The sequence below is a fragment of the Mirounga leonina genome, unplaced genomic scaffold, assembly GCF_011800145.1.
Source record: "Mirounga leonina isolate KUSES-001 unplaced genomic scaffold, KU_Mleo_1.0 Mir_127, whole genome shotgun sequence".
NCBI lineage: Eukaryota > Metazoa > Chordata > Mammalia > Carnivora > Phocidae > Mirounga > Mirounga leonina.
The window spans coordinates 55965198-55983870 of NW_023270316.1; the positions used below are offsets into that span (position 1 = coordinate 55965198).

Below are 18673 nucleotides of genomic sequence, written 5' to 3' on the forward strand. Positions count from 1 at the left end.
ATTGGAAATAATGAAGAAATTAATGCTCATAGCCAACTTGTCTAAAATCATACATGTAGGAAGTGGCAGAACAAGAACTCTGATGCTTCCTCTGGTGGTATGTCCCCTGGCCGTGGTATGGTGGTCATGAAAACGCACCGCTCAGTTCTGTTGAGAGGAGCACAGTTGAGTGCCCTTCCCAGCCCCTGTACCTCTTGGTCCACTGGAGACTGAGGCCAAGCTGCCCTAGGGCTGCAGCCAGCCACTGATTGAGCACCGAGGGCATATTCTTGTAGGCCCATTTCTGCAAGATCTGGGTTTCCTCTTCCAGGTAGCTTTGGCCTAAGGATGCACCACTGGTCCAGCCAAACCTTCATCAGAACTACCCTAGAGAACCTCCATTTCTGCACAAGCGTCAGAGCTGCGTCATGGTCTGAAAGTGCCCCCCTACCATCTTTAGCTTCCTCCTCTTCATCCATCACAAGCATTCCCCTCCTAGTCCATCCCTGGCATCTTTGTTTTTTTTTAAGATCTTATTTATTTATTTATTTATCTGAGAAAGAGAGAGAGAGATGGTGAGAATAGGAACATAAGCAGAGGGAGTATGAGAGGGAGAAGCAGGCTTCCTGCTGGGCAGGGAGCCCGGTGCAGAGCTCGATTCCAGGACCCTGGGATCATGACTTGAGCTGAAGGCAGATGCTTAACGACTGAGCCACCCAGGCACCCCCTTCCCTGGCATCTTTAATCTGGTTTTGATGTCTGCTTCTTGGAGAACCTTAACTGACAAATAGGGAGACATCAATTTTCTACCATGACATTTTGTAACTCTTGTCAGCTTTCTACACATTAAGCATTCTGGGGAGATGGGTCCCAGGCATGAAGATTTTAATAAATGTTCCCTTGTGGTTTGATACTTATTCCTTTTACAAACCATTGTTTTATAAACAAAGTTCTATTGGACTTCTGTTATCACAACATCTTTGTAAGTACACACTTTAATTCCCAAAGTACAATTATTATGAAATTGGCTGAAAAGCCAATAGCACAAATGAAGAAGTTTTGATTTTAGCAACCAGCAAAATCATGTGATGATGGGAAGGGCGAAATGGCTATAAGAAGAGGGGTTTAAGGGCACCTGCATGGCTCAGTTGGCTAAGGTCTGACTCTTGACTTTGGCTCAGGTCATGATCTCAGGGTCGTGAGATCGAGCCTTGTGTCACGCTCCTGGCTGGGCATGGAGCCTGCTTAAGATTCTCTCTCTCTCTCTTTTTCTGCCCCTCCCCCCTGCTCGCTCTCTATTTCAAAAAAAAAAGGGGGGGTTATACCAACTATATGTAATTCAGACAACATATGAGAGAACATCGTACACAAAAGTCACACCTAGTGAGGCTAACATACAGTTGATCCTTGAAGAATGTGGGGGTTAGGAGTGCCGACTCCCATGCGGTTGAAAATCTGCATATAACTTTTGATTTCCCCAAAACTTAACTACTAACAGCCCACTGTTAACTGGATCCTTACTGATAACATAAACAGTTGATGAACATGTATTTCATGTGCTCTATGTATTATATACTGTATTCTTATAATTAAACTAGGGAAAAGAAAATGTTATTAAGAAAATCATAAGGAAAATACATTTACAGTACTATACTGTATTTCTCAGAAAAAACAAACAAACAAACAATCTGTGTGTAAGTGGATCCCCACAGTTCAAATCAGTGTTATTCAAGGGTCGCCTGTAAAGATAAATGAAGGAGAATTTACCTCGTATGTTGTAGTAAGATTCTGCAGAATCTGAACTTGCCTGGAGGTTCTAGGAAGAGCAGATAAAACCTGGCCACTGGGAAAAAATAACACAGAATTTTGATGTTAAATAAAAAAGTGAAAATGAGATAAATTATACTGGGAGGGGCTTCTAGGTAATTGTGAAAAGGAAACAAACTTTAAATGGTAAAAGAGGATCTTGCTACAGACTAAGTGTTAAAAAGAGAACATGCACTTTCTCGTTCTTTCTGCTCCTGAGCACCTGCCAAATCAATAACTCTGTTGAATGGGAGTACTTACTTCTTTCTTCTCCTTTGTGTGCGTGTGCATACCTGGGTGGTTTTAATTTTAAAAATTAAATATTTGATGCATAAGGGAATATTTATATTAACATTCACTGATTACATAATAAGATGAATGCCTGGGAACCCATTATGCCACTTAAGAAATCTGTTATTGGATGTCCTTGAAGCTCCTTGTGTCCTTGTCCCCACTCTGTCTCCCCGCCACATCCCAAAGGTATCCACTACCTTAAATTTTCATTTTGCTCATTCCCTTACTTTTCCTCAATAGTATGGATTCTTAAATACATGCTTGGATTCTTTAATGTGTAGATTCTTAAGATACCCTTAGATCTGCTTGATTTAACTCTATAAAAATGGTGTACTATATATATATCTTCCTGTATCTTATTTTTCTCACTCAACATTGTATTTTCAAGTTTATCATCTGTGTTGAAAAATGTAGCCATAGTCCCCATGTGTTGGAATTTGCCTACAAGTGGAATTGCTATTTCTTGGGGGTACACATATTTTAATTTCAAAGAATAGTACCAAATTATTTCTCAAACTTTTTACACCAGTCTATATTTTCACCAGTAGTGGAAATGATTTCCTATAGCTCCTCCTCCTTGGTAACCCTTTATGCTGCCTGACGTTTTAATTTTTCCAATTGAATGGTTGAATTGAAATGGAATCTTTAATGTAATTTTAATTTTAATTTTCTGACTTACTAATGAAGTGCAATTATTTCCATTCAATTATTTTTTGTGACAATCTACTAGTAGAATTTCTTTTTATAATCTAGATACTAACCCTTTGGCAGTTAAATGTATTGAAAATATCTTGTACCAGTTTGTTTCTCTTTTCGCTCTCTGTACAATGTATTTTTAGCCATCATTTCCTTCTAGGTTTGTGCTTTACTGTGTGTTAAGAACTCTTTCCCAATCCCTAGGTCTTAAAGATATTCTCTTATATTTCTTTTGCCTTTCTTCTTTTTCTAATTTGAATTCCAGTATAGTTAACATACAGTGTTGTATTAGTTTCAAGCATATAATATAATGATTCAACAATTCTATACATTACTTAGTGCTCATCATGATAAATGTACTCTTAATTCACTTCACCTCTTTCATCCATTCCCTCCCCCCACCTCTGCTCTGATAACCATCAGTTTATTCTCTATAGTTAAGAGTCTGATTCTTGTTTTTTTTCTCTCTCTTTTCTTCCTTTGTTCATTTGCTTGTTTAGTTTCTACATATGAGTGAAATCTATGGTATTTGTCTTTCTGTTTGACTTATTTCACTTAGCATTATACTCTTTAGATCCATCCATGTTGTTGCAGATGGCAAGATTGTATTCTTTTTTATGGCTAGATAATATTCCATTGTATATATATATATATACTACATATTCTTTATCCATTTATCTGTTGAGGGACACTTGGGCTGCTTCCATAATTTAGCTATTGTAAATAATGCTGCAATAAACATAAGGGTGGGTACATCTTTTCGAATTAGTGTTTTAGTATTCTTTGGGTAAATACATAGTGGAATTACTGGATCATATGATAATTTTATTTTTAACTTTTTGAGGAACCTCTATACTGTTTTCCACAGTGGCTGCACCAGTTTGCATTCTCACCAATAGCACATGAGGGTTCTTTTTTACCATATCCTCGCCAACACTTGTTGTTTTCTGTGTTTTTTGTTTTAACCACTGACAGGTGTGAGGTGGTATCTCACTGTGGTTTTGATTTGTATTTCCCTGATGATGAGTGATGTTGAGCATTTTTTCATGTGTCTGTTGGCCACCTGTATTCTTTGGAGAAATGTCTGTTCATGTCTTTATGCCCATTTTTAATTGGATTATTTGGGGGTTTCTTTGGGTTTCTATTTTTTTGATGTTGAGTTGTATAAGTTCTTTATATATTCTGATAGTAACCTTTTATCAGATATGTCATTTACAAATATCTTCTCCCATTCCCTAGGCTGTCTTTTAGTTTTGTCTTTTGTCTTTCTTATTTAAGTTTTTAAATCTATTTGAAAATTATTTGTTTGTGTGCGGTGTAAAGAAGGACTTGAGTTCCTTTTTTTCTTCTTAGCGTCATTTGTTAATCATTAATACTTTCCCCAGGGATCAGCTATGCCAATTCTGTCATGTATAAGTTTTCATACTCTTCGGCAGAGACAATGCTGGTTCATCACATCATTTTTTGTTTCTGGGGATACACAAAAAATGCATTTCCCAGCCTTCCCTGTGGTTGTATTGAGACCACGTGCTTGAGTTCTCAACAACGGAAATGTGGGAGGGAGGGGTGTGCCACAGTTAAGAGCAGGTGGGAGTCTTTATGTGCTATGTGGTCTCTTACCCTGGGGCTAGAAGCAAAGAACCCCAAGGAATTGTAATAGGGAAGCAGCCCAGATCTTCAAGTTGGAGGAAAGGACCAGGGAGAGCCGGATGGCTTCATTAATTGATGATATACGTGACAAAGAAACCTGTGTTGTGGCAAGTAAAGCTATTTCAGGGTGCATTAGTTATATAGCATAATCAAGGATTACCCTTACTGATGTGGTGTGGTCTATTTCTTGGATCTCTTTTAAGTTCCATGGATTTACTTGTCTATCTTTGGGCTGATACCATTCATCCATGTGATTGTAGCTTCATATTAAATCTTAACAACCTATAGGACAAGCTCCTGTTTCCCCTCTCCCTTGTCTAGTTCTTTTTAGAGATTTTCTTGGTTTGACATTTTGCTTTTCCAAATAAATTTTAAAAATCAGAGAGGAAAAATGAAACAAGACAAAACCAGAGAGGGAGACAAACCATAAGAGACTCTTAATCTTAGGAAACAAACTGAGGGTTGCTGGAGGGGAGGGGGGTGGGAAGATGGGGATGGGTGATGGACACTGGGGAGGCTAGGTGTTGTGGTGAGCGTTGGGTGTTATGTAAGACTGATGAATCACAGACCTGTACCTCTGAAACAAATAATACATTATATGTTAATTAATTGGATTTGAATTTTTAAAAAAATCAGCTTGTTGTGTTCCATGAAAAAAGTTTGGATTTTGATTAGTATTATTATAAATCAATAATTTGGGAGAATTGACATTCTCCTGATTCTGAGTCTCCTTATCATTAATACAATAGATTTGCCTACCAGTTTAGGCATTCTTTTTTTTTTTTTTTAAGATTTTATTTATTTATTTGAGAGAGAGAATGAGAGAGAGCACATGAGGGGGGAGGGTCAGAGGGAGAAGCAGACTCCCTGCCGAGCAGGGAGCCGGATGCAGGACTTGATCCAGGACTCCAAGATCATGACCTGAGTCGAAGGCAGTTGCTTAACCAACTGAGCCACCCAGGCGCCCAGTTTAGGCATTCTTTAATAACCGTCAAAAATATTTTATAATTTTATCCATAAAAATATTACATATGGGCATCGATGCCTGTGATCTCTAGGTTTACTAAAGGCTAGGTTTATTTGGGCAGTATTAGAAAAAAATACCAATTCGGGATACTCTCAAGAATTTTAATAGGGCCAAAACAAAGTTGGTGACCTAAAGGCTTGTTGGTGATGGGGAGTTTCTACATGAAGTTAGTGAAAAATGAGATTTGTCTTCTCTTAGGAAAACGGGCAGCTCTCTCCAGCCTAATGTGTATTGTTCGTGTTCGTCCTGACCGTTCACCAAACAGCTAGTCACGGAGAACGCGGGCAGGTCACGGCCCTCCAGAAACGGTTTCTGCATTGTGTATGGTTTGGTTTCTTTTACTCACCTGCTTGAACACTTGAATAAACCATTCTCCAGTTTAAAAAATATATATATATTGCATATTTTTATTATATTTATTCTAGCAAATTTTTTTCTTTCATAAATAGTGATTTTTAGTATTCCATCTCTTCATTCTTTCTTGTTGAGGCATAGAAATGAAATAAATTTTTAGATATTAATTTTCTATCCAGATCCCTTGGTAGTTTCAACCATTTTAATGTAGATATTTTGGGTTTTTTTCTTTGCGAGAAATCATTACAATTGTACATACTAAATTTTGCTTCTTTCATTTCAAAGCTTGTAGAATTTTTTTTTCTTGCCTGACTGTATTGACCAGGACCTGCAGTACAGTGTTGAATGGAAGTGGAAATAAAATGCATGATGCATAATTTTTAAGAAAATGTTATAATGTTTCACCATTAGAATGCTTGTGGCAGGGTTTTATAGGTGCCTTTTATCAGGGTAAAGAAGTTTCCTTCTACTCTCTGCTATGAGTTTTTATAAGGAATGGATGTGGATTTTATCCTATGTTTTTATGAGGTGAGCACAGTGTTTTCTAGTTTCATCTCTTAATGTGATGAATTACATCAATAGATTCTTAATTTTAAGTAGACACCTGGTTTAATTTGTTTTCTCACCTTTGCTTTGTAATATTTCTTTCTACCTTATAATGCTTGCTGGGGCCATAAGGGATGCTCAGCAATTCTTGCAAAGCCAAGATTTGGATTGACTTTATTTTTACATACCACCTAATCAGAAAGGAAAGAATTTCTTAAAAATTATTCTCATTCTTGCAGCTCTCTATCCATTTTGCAGGTAAGGGAGATTTGGATAAATAGAGAATGGAGGCAGTGAGGTGAGGAATTGCAGATATATGTGGAATCTGTTAACAACAATGGCATTCTCAAATTTCTAGTATGCCTCGAAGTAACGATTTTATTTACATTAACATTAAGCTATATTGGTGGCATTTGCCAGACGGGGCCCATTTTTTAACTTAAAGAAGTTTTTCTTTTATTTTTAGACAGATATTATCCTTGAAATGTGGGTTAAATATTTTTTTTGATCACAAAGAAAATGTTTTGCTCTTTTTTTTTTTTAAAGATTTTATTTATTTATTTGACAGAGAGAGACACAGCGAGAGAGGGAATACAAGCAGGGGGAGTGGAAGAGGGAGAAGCAGGCTTCCCGCTGAGCAGGGAGCCCGATGTGGGGCTCGATCCCAGGACCCTGGGATCATGACCTGAGCCGAAGGCAGACGCTCAACGACCGAGCCACCCAGGCGCCCCTGTTTTGCTCTTTCTTTATTTAAAACTAATCTTAGCAGGCGCCTGGGTGGCTCAGTTAGTTAAGTGTCTGCCTTGGGCTCAGGTCATGATCTTGGGGTCTTGGGACCGAGCCCCACATTGGGCTCCCTGCTCAGTGGGGAGTCTGCTTCTCCTTCTCCTACTGCCCCTCTCCTCTGCTCATGCTGTCTCTCTCTCTCTCAAATAAATAAATAAAATCATTTAAAAATTAAAAAAAATAAAACTAGTCTTAGACTTTGGGGTGCCTGGGTGGCTCAGTTGGTTGAGTGTCTGACTCTTGATTTCATCTCAGGTCATGATCTCAGGGTTGTGGGATCCATCCCCACATTGGGGTCTACACTGGTCATGGAGCCTGCTTGAGATTCTCTCTCTCCCTCTCTCAAAAACAAAACCAAAACCAAAACAAAACAAAACAAAACTAATCTTAGATTTTGCTCTTAGTCAAGATGGAGAAACAAGGACTAGGTTTACTCTCCTGCCAGAAATAAATAAAAAACTGGACTCTCTCTCTCTCTATATATATATATGTATATATATGCACTTAAAAATTGAATATCAGCAACATGATGACTAGATACAACATTGTATCCTAGATTAGATCCTGAAACAGAAAAAGAACATTAGTGGAAAAACTGATGAAATCCAAACAAAGTCTGGAGTTTAGATAATAGTCATAGTGTTAACAATGTTGGATTTTTAGTTTTGACAAATATAACATGGTAATGTAAGATGCTAACAGTAAGGGAAACTGAGGAACTCTCTGTAATATCTTGTAACTTTTCTGTAAATCTAAAATTATTCCAAATGAAATTTTTATTAAAAAAATGTAACAAGAGCTCTGGAAGTGCAAAAGAGGCTATGACAACTTATGCTTGTCATTATTAGCAAAGGCATTATGGAAGAGATGATTGGGTAAGTTAGAGTGTGGAAAGACCCTGTGGCAGGAGACAAAAAGGCACTGTTGGGGAAATAGCAAGCTGTTCCTTGTTGCCAAGTGTAGGATGGGATAGTAGCTAGACAGAAATTAATTGGAAAACTTATTTTGATCCTCCTCTAGAGAAGGCTTTGAATGCACATTGAGAAATCTGGTCTTTATCTTGTAGGCAATTAGGAGTTAAGAAAAGGACATCACTTGTGATTTATAAGAATAACTTTGACAGCAGAATGGAGGGTGGTTTTATTTTAGAAATCCTAATTAAAAGATTTAGATTCTGGAAATAAGTCTACGGAGACTTGATTTTCAGAAGAGGGAAAGACCAGCTCACAGAAAAAAGAGACTAGGAAATTTTATGTCAATCCCTGGTACAGTGTTAGTGTACATTATTCAACCAGTGCTTGAAGAAATATATTAAAGGGTAGGTACTGCGATCATTCATAGTAACCTGGAAACCACATGAATGCTTCTCAGTAACAGAATTGTTGAATGATGGTGATGTCTGCACATTCTGGAATGTTTTGTAGTCCTAAAGAATGAGTTAGATTTATAACAGTTAACATGACATTCTAAGAGAAAGAAACAAGATATGGAGAAGTCTATAAAATATCCCATTTTTGTGAAAAAAAATACATTAGAAAGAAAAAGGAAAATTACATGTGTTAAAAGCAGGAGAAAAGTGATGAATGAATAAGCAGCACATAGTTAACATTGATTTGGATAGTGGGGGATGGCCATTGAAAGACTGGGTAGGTGAGAGAAGTGGGGGGAGGTGATAAGATTGTTTTTTAAAAGAAAGGACTCTACAGTTCCAATAGAAGATCTGATATTTGACAAATATAAAATTATACAAGGGTGTATATAAATGTATAGAGAAACACAGGAAAGAATGATCACCAAAATGTTAATGATGTTTTCTCAGGGTGATGAAATCTCGGTGTTTTTTCTCCCCAATTTTATGCCTTTCCGTATAACTAATTAACCAAAAAAAGCTCTTATTTTATTTAATCGGGGGGGAAACTATTAAAATGTTACTCTAACTGTGAAAAAAACCACTGCCAAGCTTCTTATACTGCTGATGACCCTTTTGCTAGAACATTCCTTGTTGTTTTTAAATGTTCTCTGAGCCCATCAGGGGAGTATAGTGGGTTTTCTAGTCTTTCATAGTATTTTCATTCTAGCATGTCCTGTTCTAAAAATTTTTTTTATTTTTTCTTTCACCATCTGCCATAATAGCTCTGGCATTTCTAGTTCACTAAATGTAGGCCACTGTTTTCTCCAAGCTTCCAAAAAAAAAAAAAAAAAAAATCCTAGCAGCAATTAGCACCACCTCCCAAGGATCTAACTAGAATGTCAAATCCTGTATCTTGGGTGAGTGTACCTCTTTGGAGATATAATCCCTCTCCTTTATTAACATACTCAGCACTTGTGCCACCAGATTATGTCATGACTTAACCCTAGCTACCAGTTACGAGGGTAGGAGGAGAGGTGGGAGTAGATTCTGAGGGCTGAAAGTAAGAGATGACATTACAGAACTGAGCTCTCCCATAGCAATGGGGGTGGCGAAATCGTTATACAATAGAAGCCAGGTGGCAGTGTTTAACCATCCTTGACAAGTTGGGCCCAGAAGAACATGATCCACAGAAAGCTATAGAGTTAGTTAAAAGAACATAGAGTTCTCAGGGGCAAGATAAATGGCAGCCAACAAAAGCATTGTTCAATCTTTACAATCGAAATAAATCAAGGATGAATATGAGAGAAGCTAAGGCCAGCTATCCCAATTAAGAGTCACAATCCATTGCCCAGTTTCCAGATGTAGGTTCTTAGACCCAGAATTTCTTTCCTGAAGTGGGGAGGCGAGGCCCCCAAGGAAAGACCCTGCAACAGTATAGAAAGGGTATACGATCATTACTTCCTCTGTCCCTTCCCAAAGCAACCTATGAAAATGTACTCAGGAACTCTGCACACTGGAGAAAGGGGAATACTCGATCATTCTGAGGTCTTTTGGATGCAGGGTCCAAGCTGACACTGACACCTGGAGATCTGGAGTGCTAGTCTAGGTCCAGCTCTTGGTGGAGGCACTGGGTCTATGGACCCACCAATGATCATATCCCTGGTCCCCAAATGTAAAACTGAGATGGACATACTTGGTAATTGGTAGAACCCCCACATCAGTTCCTTGCCTGTAAAGTAAGAGCTATCATAGTGGGAAAAGCCAAAAGATGAAGCCCTCACCCTCAGCCAGGAGAAGGAAAAAAGTCCCAAACAAACCAAGAAGCATTCTGGGGGAAATGGCAGATATTAGTGCCACCCTTAAAGACCTAAAGATGCAAGGGTGGTGGTTTCTACAAATCCACTTTAAATTCATTAGTCTGGCTTTCACAAAAACCAGATGGGTCCATAGTGGACAGCTAATAATGAGCAAGGTGGGGATACCAAGGCAGGCTCATTACTGAAAGATGGTGGGGAGGGGCTCTTCGGATGGATGACATTAGCTCAAGAACCGTCTTATCAACTTTGCAAAAACTTTCTTAGAACTGCACTACAATCTAAGACCTTCTGTGTTCCATCTTCCTTCCTTCCTTTTTTCCTCCACAGGGATTAAATCAGCATTGCAGTTTTATGTCTCTCCCAAGAGCCTCTTCTTGTCCCCTCCTCATTTCTTCCTCTCAAGCATTTTTCTCAATACATCTCTTGTATGTCTAATTCTAACTTGGTGTCTGCTTCTTGGAGGACTAGGGAAGTGGGAAGAAAGTGTGGAGATCTTTGTATCACATTGTAACCCCTAACAGAGAGCACCCACCAAACAACAGGCACTAGCTAACTATATAAACAAAATGATTAGGCAGTTGATGTGAGCCAGCCTCTGTCAACAGTCACCCCAATGCTGGCACAAAGGGCGCGTGAACAGAATAGCCATGATGGCGAGGATGGGAAGTTTTGCATGGCCCAACAGGATGGGTTCTTACTCACCAAGATTGATAGAGCAACTGTTGCTGCCAAATGTCCAACTTGACAGCAATAGAAACCGAAACCAAGCCCTTTAATCAGCACCATTCCACGAAGAGACCAAGCAACCACTTGGGGAGAAGTTGCCTACTTTGGTCCCCTTCCACTCCGGGTCTGGATTTGCCTCTTTGACCTGCAGGGTCTCAACTAATGTTACCATAGCAGGACTTATATAATGTTTGATCCACACAGGATCCCACCTAACACTGTATCCGATTAAGGAATCCACTTTACAACAATGGAGGTGCAGAATGGGCACCTCCATGGGATCCACTGGACATATCACATACCACATCACCCAGAAGCAGCTAGCCACATATAGCAATTAGAATGGATTATCTGAGGTGCTAGCTTGGAAAGGGGCAACGTCTTCCAGGATGCAGTTTTAAACCAATAATCATTATATGGTGTGGTGTCTCCACAAGTTAGAATACAGGGTTCCCGGAACCAAGCTGAAGTGGCTTTATTCACCACCATTCCAGGTGAATTAGGGGAATTTGTACTTGCAATCTACAAATACGGCTCTATAAATTTAAAAGTTCTGGTTCCCAGAAGAGGAACAACTCCCACAGGGGTCATGGCAAGAGTCTTATTAAGCTGACTGCTGTTGCAGTTACCCAGTCATTTCAGTCTCCTTGTCCCAAAAGATTATCAGGAAGGAGAGGAGTTATGCTGGAAGGGGTAAGTGACCTTGATCATCAGAAGGATATTGAGGGCTGCATTCACATACAGTTACGCTGGCAGGGAAGAACACATTTGGTACGTAGATGATAAACTTAGGCATCTGTAATACTCCCTCGTCCAATTTTGATGTATATGGACAAATGCAACAGTCATGGCCCAAAAGGACATGGTGATTGGAGGCTCTGACCCTTGAAGGTCGAGGGGCTGGGTCATCTCACCAGGTAAGTCACCTAGACCACGGTAAGCCCTGGTGAGAGGGAAGCAGAATGGATTGTAGAAAAGAAAAAAGATGAGTATTGGTTATTGTCTCAAGACGAGGTATAGCTGTGGTGGGCTGCAGTTAATCCCACTAATGTTCCTCTTGTGTGTTTCCTCCAGCAAAAGAGAGCAACCAGAATCCAGAGGAGCTGCTCCCAAAGCTTATTTTGGAAGCAGATTGATCTGAGTGGCACAAGGGCTGGACTATAGGAGACGCCATGTTGTGCTGTGCAGGTCCCCACGCAGGAAGGAACTCTCGTTTCCCCAGCTTCTGCAGGTGTTGGCTGCGGTCACTCGAGTCCGTTTCTAGGACTTTTCCTTGACTGAAGAAGGACATGTTGCCAAGGTCATGCCCCCTCCCAGGTATAGTCCACCTCCACTGACTAATAAGTATGGGTTATATACTATATATATATATATATATATATATATATATATATATATATATGCCCTTGCCCCAGCGTGGGACAACTTTGCACGGACAACTCAGCTTTAGGGATCCCAGGGCTTCATGTGACTGTGTCATTTTTCAGTTTCTCCTCATCCAGTTCTCTTTCCTTCATTCCTGCAGAAATGTTTGTCCCAAGATCGCTACATACAAATCTCTATCTCAGAGCCTGCTTCCTGGGGAAACTAACCCACAACAGATACAGGGGTCTACTATGTGGGATAAAACATGTGAAGTGCACTATGAGTTTGTATTCTCTAAGAATACAAAGTCAGAAGTTATTGGGGGCTGAGGTCATCAGAGAATGGAGACACTTTGAGCTGGACTTCTGAGATGGGCAAGATATGGTAAATATAGGGATATTAGACTGAGATAGGTAGAAGTTTGGCAGATGAATTAGAGAAGAAATGGCATAAGTACTGTACATAAGTGGAAAAGCGAAAGCAGAGCTGAAGGAATGGCAAGTGATCCGCATGGGCAGGAATATAGGGCTTCTGTTGGGATGTACCAGGAAATAAAAGCAGGATGAATGGGCAGGATGGGATCTGACCACTGAGAGTCTTAAAAGCTGGGGTCAGGATTGTGGCCCTTATTTATAAGGTCGTTGGGCCCCATTTGGGGTATTTGAGCCAAAGAGTGAAAAACTCAAAGCTCTCTTTTGATGTGAAGTATAAAGAAGTGGAGACTCATATAAGTAAATCATAATTTGAGAGTGAACTCTGTTCACTCTTAAGCTAACTGTGTTAGCTTAAGCTAACAATGAAATGGGATGCCTTTTACCCAGCAATGCGCTCTCCATTATTCCAACAGGCTACATTTCAATCCCACGTAAGGGAAGTGTTGTGTTGACTAGAAGGTAAGGGCATTTTTCTAATGTATTTGACAAAAGTTAGTCAACAGAAAAGAGAAAAAAAGAAAAAGTAAAGGTAAAAAATGTGTTATCCCAATGGGCCTCTTTCTTAAGGAGAAAAAAATTTAAGGAACTATAGAAAAATAAATCAGGAAGTGTGGAGGACTAAAATGATGAGGGTAAAACTGCACCATAAAATATATTAATGTGTCCAGGTTCCAACTGTGGTGAGCCAGACTCTTCCTGTCTCCACCCGTTTGGCCCAAGCGCCAACACAATAGAATTAGGAAATGGGATGAGGGTCAGTCAGGTCACCTTATGTAGAGCTTACATAGTTTCTGAAAATCAGTTTCCTGACTCAGCGCCCCCTTACTTCATCAGAAAGAGGCTCTGAAGGCTGGTCAGAGTGGAGAAAGGGAGAAGATTTGTGACAATATTTCTTTGCAGGAAGTTGTTGCAGTCTTGTCAGTACCCTTTCTCCCAAAGAGGATGAAGTTTGGAGGTGTTACTTCCCTCATCTCCAGCTAGTAGGGGGCACTTTCAAGGGGTAATGGGAAAGTCTGAACATGTTTCCTCAAGTTTAGGGACACGGGGACTGGTGCCTGGCTTGCTCCCAAGCCAGCTAAACATGCATGTGGCTGGTCTCCAGTTGGTTGGACAGTGATTAAAATCAAAAGAAGAAATACTTCATGGGCAAGTAGTTATAACTCAGATGCCGCCTACAGGGGCAAGAACGTGGGGGTGAAGGCAAGATTCCTAGGGGTGAAACATGGAGTCACAAATGGCCACCTAGTGAGAGAAGCATCTATCCCTGGTCTGGAGAATTCCTCAGCAAAGGAATCTGAAAAATTCCTAAGAAGTTAAAACCCAAGAAAAGGGCAAATGAGAAAAAGAGTCAGGGGTGTGTATGGAGAGGGGGTGAGGAGTTGTTTTCCTATAGAAACTGACATTTGAATAATACCTTGAATGGACCCAATATTCTAGTTTCTACATCGAGATTGTTTGCATGTTAACACGACCCCAAAATTATCAGTTACTTAAGAGTGGACTAAAAAGGGTGCCTGGGTGGCTCAGTCGTTAAGCGTCTGCCTTCGGCTCAGGTCATGATCCCAGTGTCCTGGGATCGAGTCCCACATCAGGCTCCCTGCTTGGCAGGAAGCCTGCTTCTCCCTCTCCCACTCCCCCTGCTTGTGTTCCTGCTCTAGCTATCTCTCTCTCTGTCAGTAAATAAATAAAAATCTTTAAAATAATAAAAAAAAAAGAGTGGACTAAAAAGTCAGTATTTGCACACTTTCCATGTAGGGGCAAAGAAAGATTACTCCACCACATGGAACATAATAGGGCAAAGGGAGATGAGAAAATAAAGAAATGTTTTGATTGCATCTCTGAAGTGATACAGTTAGAGGATTTAACCGATAGCCAATTGAAGATTTAAAAAAAAAATAGTCTTGCACCAAATATCGAGTGAAAAGTGTAAGCACAGTGAAATAACAGGTCATGTTACACAAAAAATAAACTGAATTTCCAAGAGGACAAGTAAATTGTCCAAGGCTGCATAACTAGTAAGTCACAGCTCTGGGGCTATCTCCAGATCCCAACATTTTAATACTTGACAGCATTTCCTCTGTTGCTTCCCCTCTAAGAATATGATTATTCTCATCAAGCTCTGTCCCCTGCTATGGTTTACAGAAGAAGGTTCACATTTGCCGTAGTTCTGAAAGATTATTTTTGAATTTGAAAAGCTGGTGAGATGCCTCTGAACAATGGAACAGCGCTCGAGGCTGCAATTTTGTTTTATGCATTACAGTGTTTTAAGGCCGCCAGTCCCCTGTTCTTTAAGATGAAAATAATATATCAGGGGGAGCTAAGGGAAAGAGAATAAACTGGTCTCCAGGTGGCAGATCGTGTATGAAGTTGACAGAAGGAACAAGTCCTGTGGTCTATTAATAATTCAGAAGCCCTCGCTCCTCAACCATTCTCCACTCTCCCAATTCTTTTTCCTTCTTCCCTTTGTACTCCCCCCCGCCCCCCCCCCCCCCCCCCACCCCCCCCACCCCCACCTTCCCTGTTTCAAATAAATCGCCTCCGCTGACAGGCTGCTCCTAGGTCATCAGAGCACAATACATTTAATGTCTCTGTTTACAAGGTTCTTGCTAGGATTTTATTTTTGCCCTTTACGGTGTTTGGCCTTTAACAGCACGTGACCTCGGAGACATGCTTTGGTTTTTGTTTGTTTGTTTGGCTGCTTTTCTCTTTGGCATATGGTATTAATGCCTTTAAAACTTTTCTCGTTCTCGTTCTGGGGCATTTCGCTGATGAGATGTATCAAAATGCACCTACAAATCAGCCAGTAAGAGATTGCCTGAATACAAAGTGTTATTAGGAAAATGATCATGACAAGAAAACAATAACAGAGAACAGCTTTAGGGAAAAGCCAGACTGTAAGCTCTTTTTAGAAGGGGTTGTATTCTTGCCCCCAGAAATAATTCATCAAAGTCTCTCGCCCTGAATGAAATTAGATTTCCGTTTTAGCTTCAGTAATAGGCTCTTCCTGGAAAAGCAGAGCTCAGAAACAGTTGGGAAAAATATATATATATATTTTTTTACTCACAGAAAGAAGAGTTTGGAATGTTCTTTCTGGTGGAGGGATGGGAGAGAGGAATCAGATATGTATCTGCCCACAAAGCTGCAGCTCGCCCTTCCTCAATACACACAGACAATATTTTCAATACCATGTGATTGGTTAAAATATAGTCATATTCTTATTCCTCTCTTCAAGCATAGATATCGATCAGACTCCAAAGTATATGCTGAAGCAAGAAATAGTAAGAAAAGCCGTGCCTGAAGGAATATCTTCATTCATTTCTTTGCTATTTTTTTGCCTAAGTCCTTTATTTGTGTAATATTTAGTTCCACTAAACTGTTATATGCTTTCTCATTTTGAAGCGACATGGTAAAGCTTTGGAAGTACCTTACTAATGATTGTCTTATCTAGGGGTTCAGTTCATGATATGATCCAGGCGGTGGCACGTGCGTGAGCCGCCATGCTCTGCGGCCGCCGGCTGCCAAGGGGCAGGCCCCACGCCACCAAAGACCCACTGCAGGTGAGGACCCTGACGCTGAACTTCCAGCCCATCCCTTTCCCAGGCTGCATTCTGGACCACCTGTCTTCTCTGCAGGCTCACTGTTTCTAAATCTGACCTCCATCAGATTAGCTTTCGTCCTAATTTCTAGATTTTTAGTGGCAATGCTATTCAGTGAAATGAGTTGAAATGAGGCGAACATGGGTTCGAATCCAAACTCTACACTTATTTTGATTTGGGTCAAATGATTTATCCTTCCTAGGGCTCAGTTTCCTTCTCTGTAAGGTGTCGCCATCAAGATTCCTAGGGTGTGGGATTGCAGGCATTTAATGAGATAACATTTCTAAGCGCCGGGCCCAGTGCATGAGACAACACTGGTACTATACAGCCATGTGTCCCTTCCTTTTCCCCTCCCGGTGGATGATAACTGCCGCTGTCTACAGTACCCACCTGACATGCTCATACCAGTTTTCCTCTTTCCCTCTCCCCCACCTTTAATTAAAGCCAATCACCAAGTTATGGGATATTAGAACTGGCAAGGACCTTAGAAATTATAGTCATCTTATTTATTGATAACGCATAGAGATATAAGTCACCAATTATTCCAGCAATTTGACTGCCATGTCGAATCAGTAACAATCATTATTTGGTGATGGACTTTGTTGCATGACACTTGACAATCATATTGAACAAAAAAGAATCAGTGATGATGTATAAACACAGCGTCAGGCTCTCAAATCAAGCTCTGTTTTCTTAAATGCTGTCCCATGGTTCTTTCTGACTCAGAATAATATTTTTTTTTACTGATTTTATTTATTTATTTGAGAGAGAGAGCACAAAGAGGGGAGGGGAGGCAGGAGCAGAGGGAGACGAAGAAGCTGGCTCCCCGCTGAGCAGGAACCTCCACACAGGGCACCGTTCCCAGGACCCCAGGATCATGACCTGAGCCGAAGGCAGACTCTTAACAGACTGAGCCACCCAGGTGCCCCAAGGTAAGTATTTTTGACAGAATTTTCCTGTCCCTGGTACGTTTTTTCTCTCTTTACTATTTACTAAATGGGGAGAGGCATTTGTCTTGAGACAAATTGAGATAATGGGAGAAGAGAAGAGAAGAATCACAGAAGCAAAACACAGGGGAAAAAAAAAGATAATTCCAAAGGAAATAATATCAATTTTAAAAGTCTACGAGTTCACTACTTAATACATTACAATTTACATGTAGCCTGGGACTATTTGCCATATATTATATGTGTTAGAACACAAGTTCATTTGTACTCTTCTAAGTGGTTTATAGTAGAAAATCTCCAGGGAATCATTCAACTAAGCAAAGTAAGAATTAAACACGTTCATATATGCGTTCTTCCTGTCATATCCCTTGTGAATACCCATGCCCAACCTAAACCTCCTGTTTCATACCTTTACCTTCCTCTCCTTCCTGTGTTCCATGTACAAGAGGAAAATATTCATAGTTACCCATAGTTACATTATTCATGGTTAATACAAATTACCTAGTTAATATATTTTGTGTGTGAAGACAAAAAAAAGTAAGTCATGTGATGTGTTAGAGTGTAAATAATTATTTTTATAAAAGCTTCTATTTTCTTAATCTCCCTAGCCACTGGATATACATATCATCCAGGTTTCTCTCAGTAATAAAAGTAGAGCCAGAAAAGACAAAAAAAGACCCTAGATCTAGTGAGATCCTTATTACACTAAAATGTACTGTTTGTCAGGGCAACATGGAAAGTTTCTGAAAGAGCTGACCTTCAAACTTCTAACATTTTGCCCCCCAGGTTAGTGCACTGACTAGATTCCATGTGGGGCAAACAAGTGAGGAAAACGGCCCCCCACCATTTAAGATTCTATTGGGTTACCTCTGAAAAGCGAAGACATGCTGCTCACACAAGAGGAAGATGGCTACAAGAACTCCAAAGCTATAAAGCTTCATCCCAACAGCAATTTGCTGAAAAACAAAGAGAAGGACCCAGATGGCTGGTTACATAAGAGCCTTCTTTACACACTGGTTAAAATATAACGGCATGTTCCCTCTCATTTCTGTGATCAATTGACTTAGCTTCTATTTCCACCTTTAAAAGATAAAGTATGATGAGAGTCATTCTTACTTTCTACTATCTAGGAAATATTTAACTGCTCAGGGAAGATGAGGCCAAGACTAAAAGTATAGTGAAGTTGCAGAAATGTGTCTTTTTTTTTTTTTTTTAAGAAAAATAGCCCTAGAGTATTGACTAATGGCTCGTAACCCATGCTGAGGGAGGTCTCCAGTGGAGTACTAAAGAGATCTTCCC

General features: G+C 40.0%; 1 protein-coding gene across 1 annotated transcript in view; it reads right to left on the reverse strand.

The window, feature by feature from the left end:
- CPB2 (carboxypeptidase B2) overlaps positions 1–18361 on the reverse strand; it is a 49970-nt gene extending 31609 nt beyond the window's left edge. Inside the window, exons 1-2 of the mRNA XM_035002961.1 lie at positions 18242–18361; positions 1747–1822 (exon numbers count right to left, since the gene is read on the reverse strand). Coding sequence (XP_034858852.1) covers positions 1747–1822; positions 18242–18315 — 150 coding nt within the window. The 5' untranslated portion in view covers positions 18316–18361. The remainder of the gene's footprint in view (positions 1–1746; positions 1823–18241) is intronic.
- Between the last annotated feature and the right edge of the window lie 312 nt (positions 18362–18673).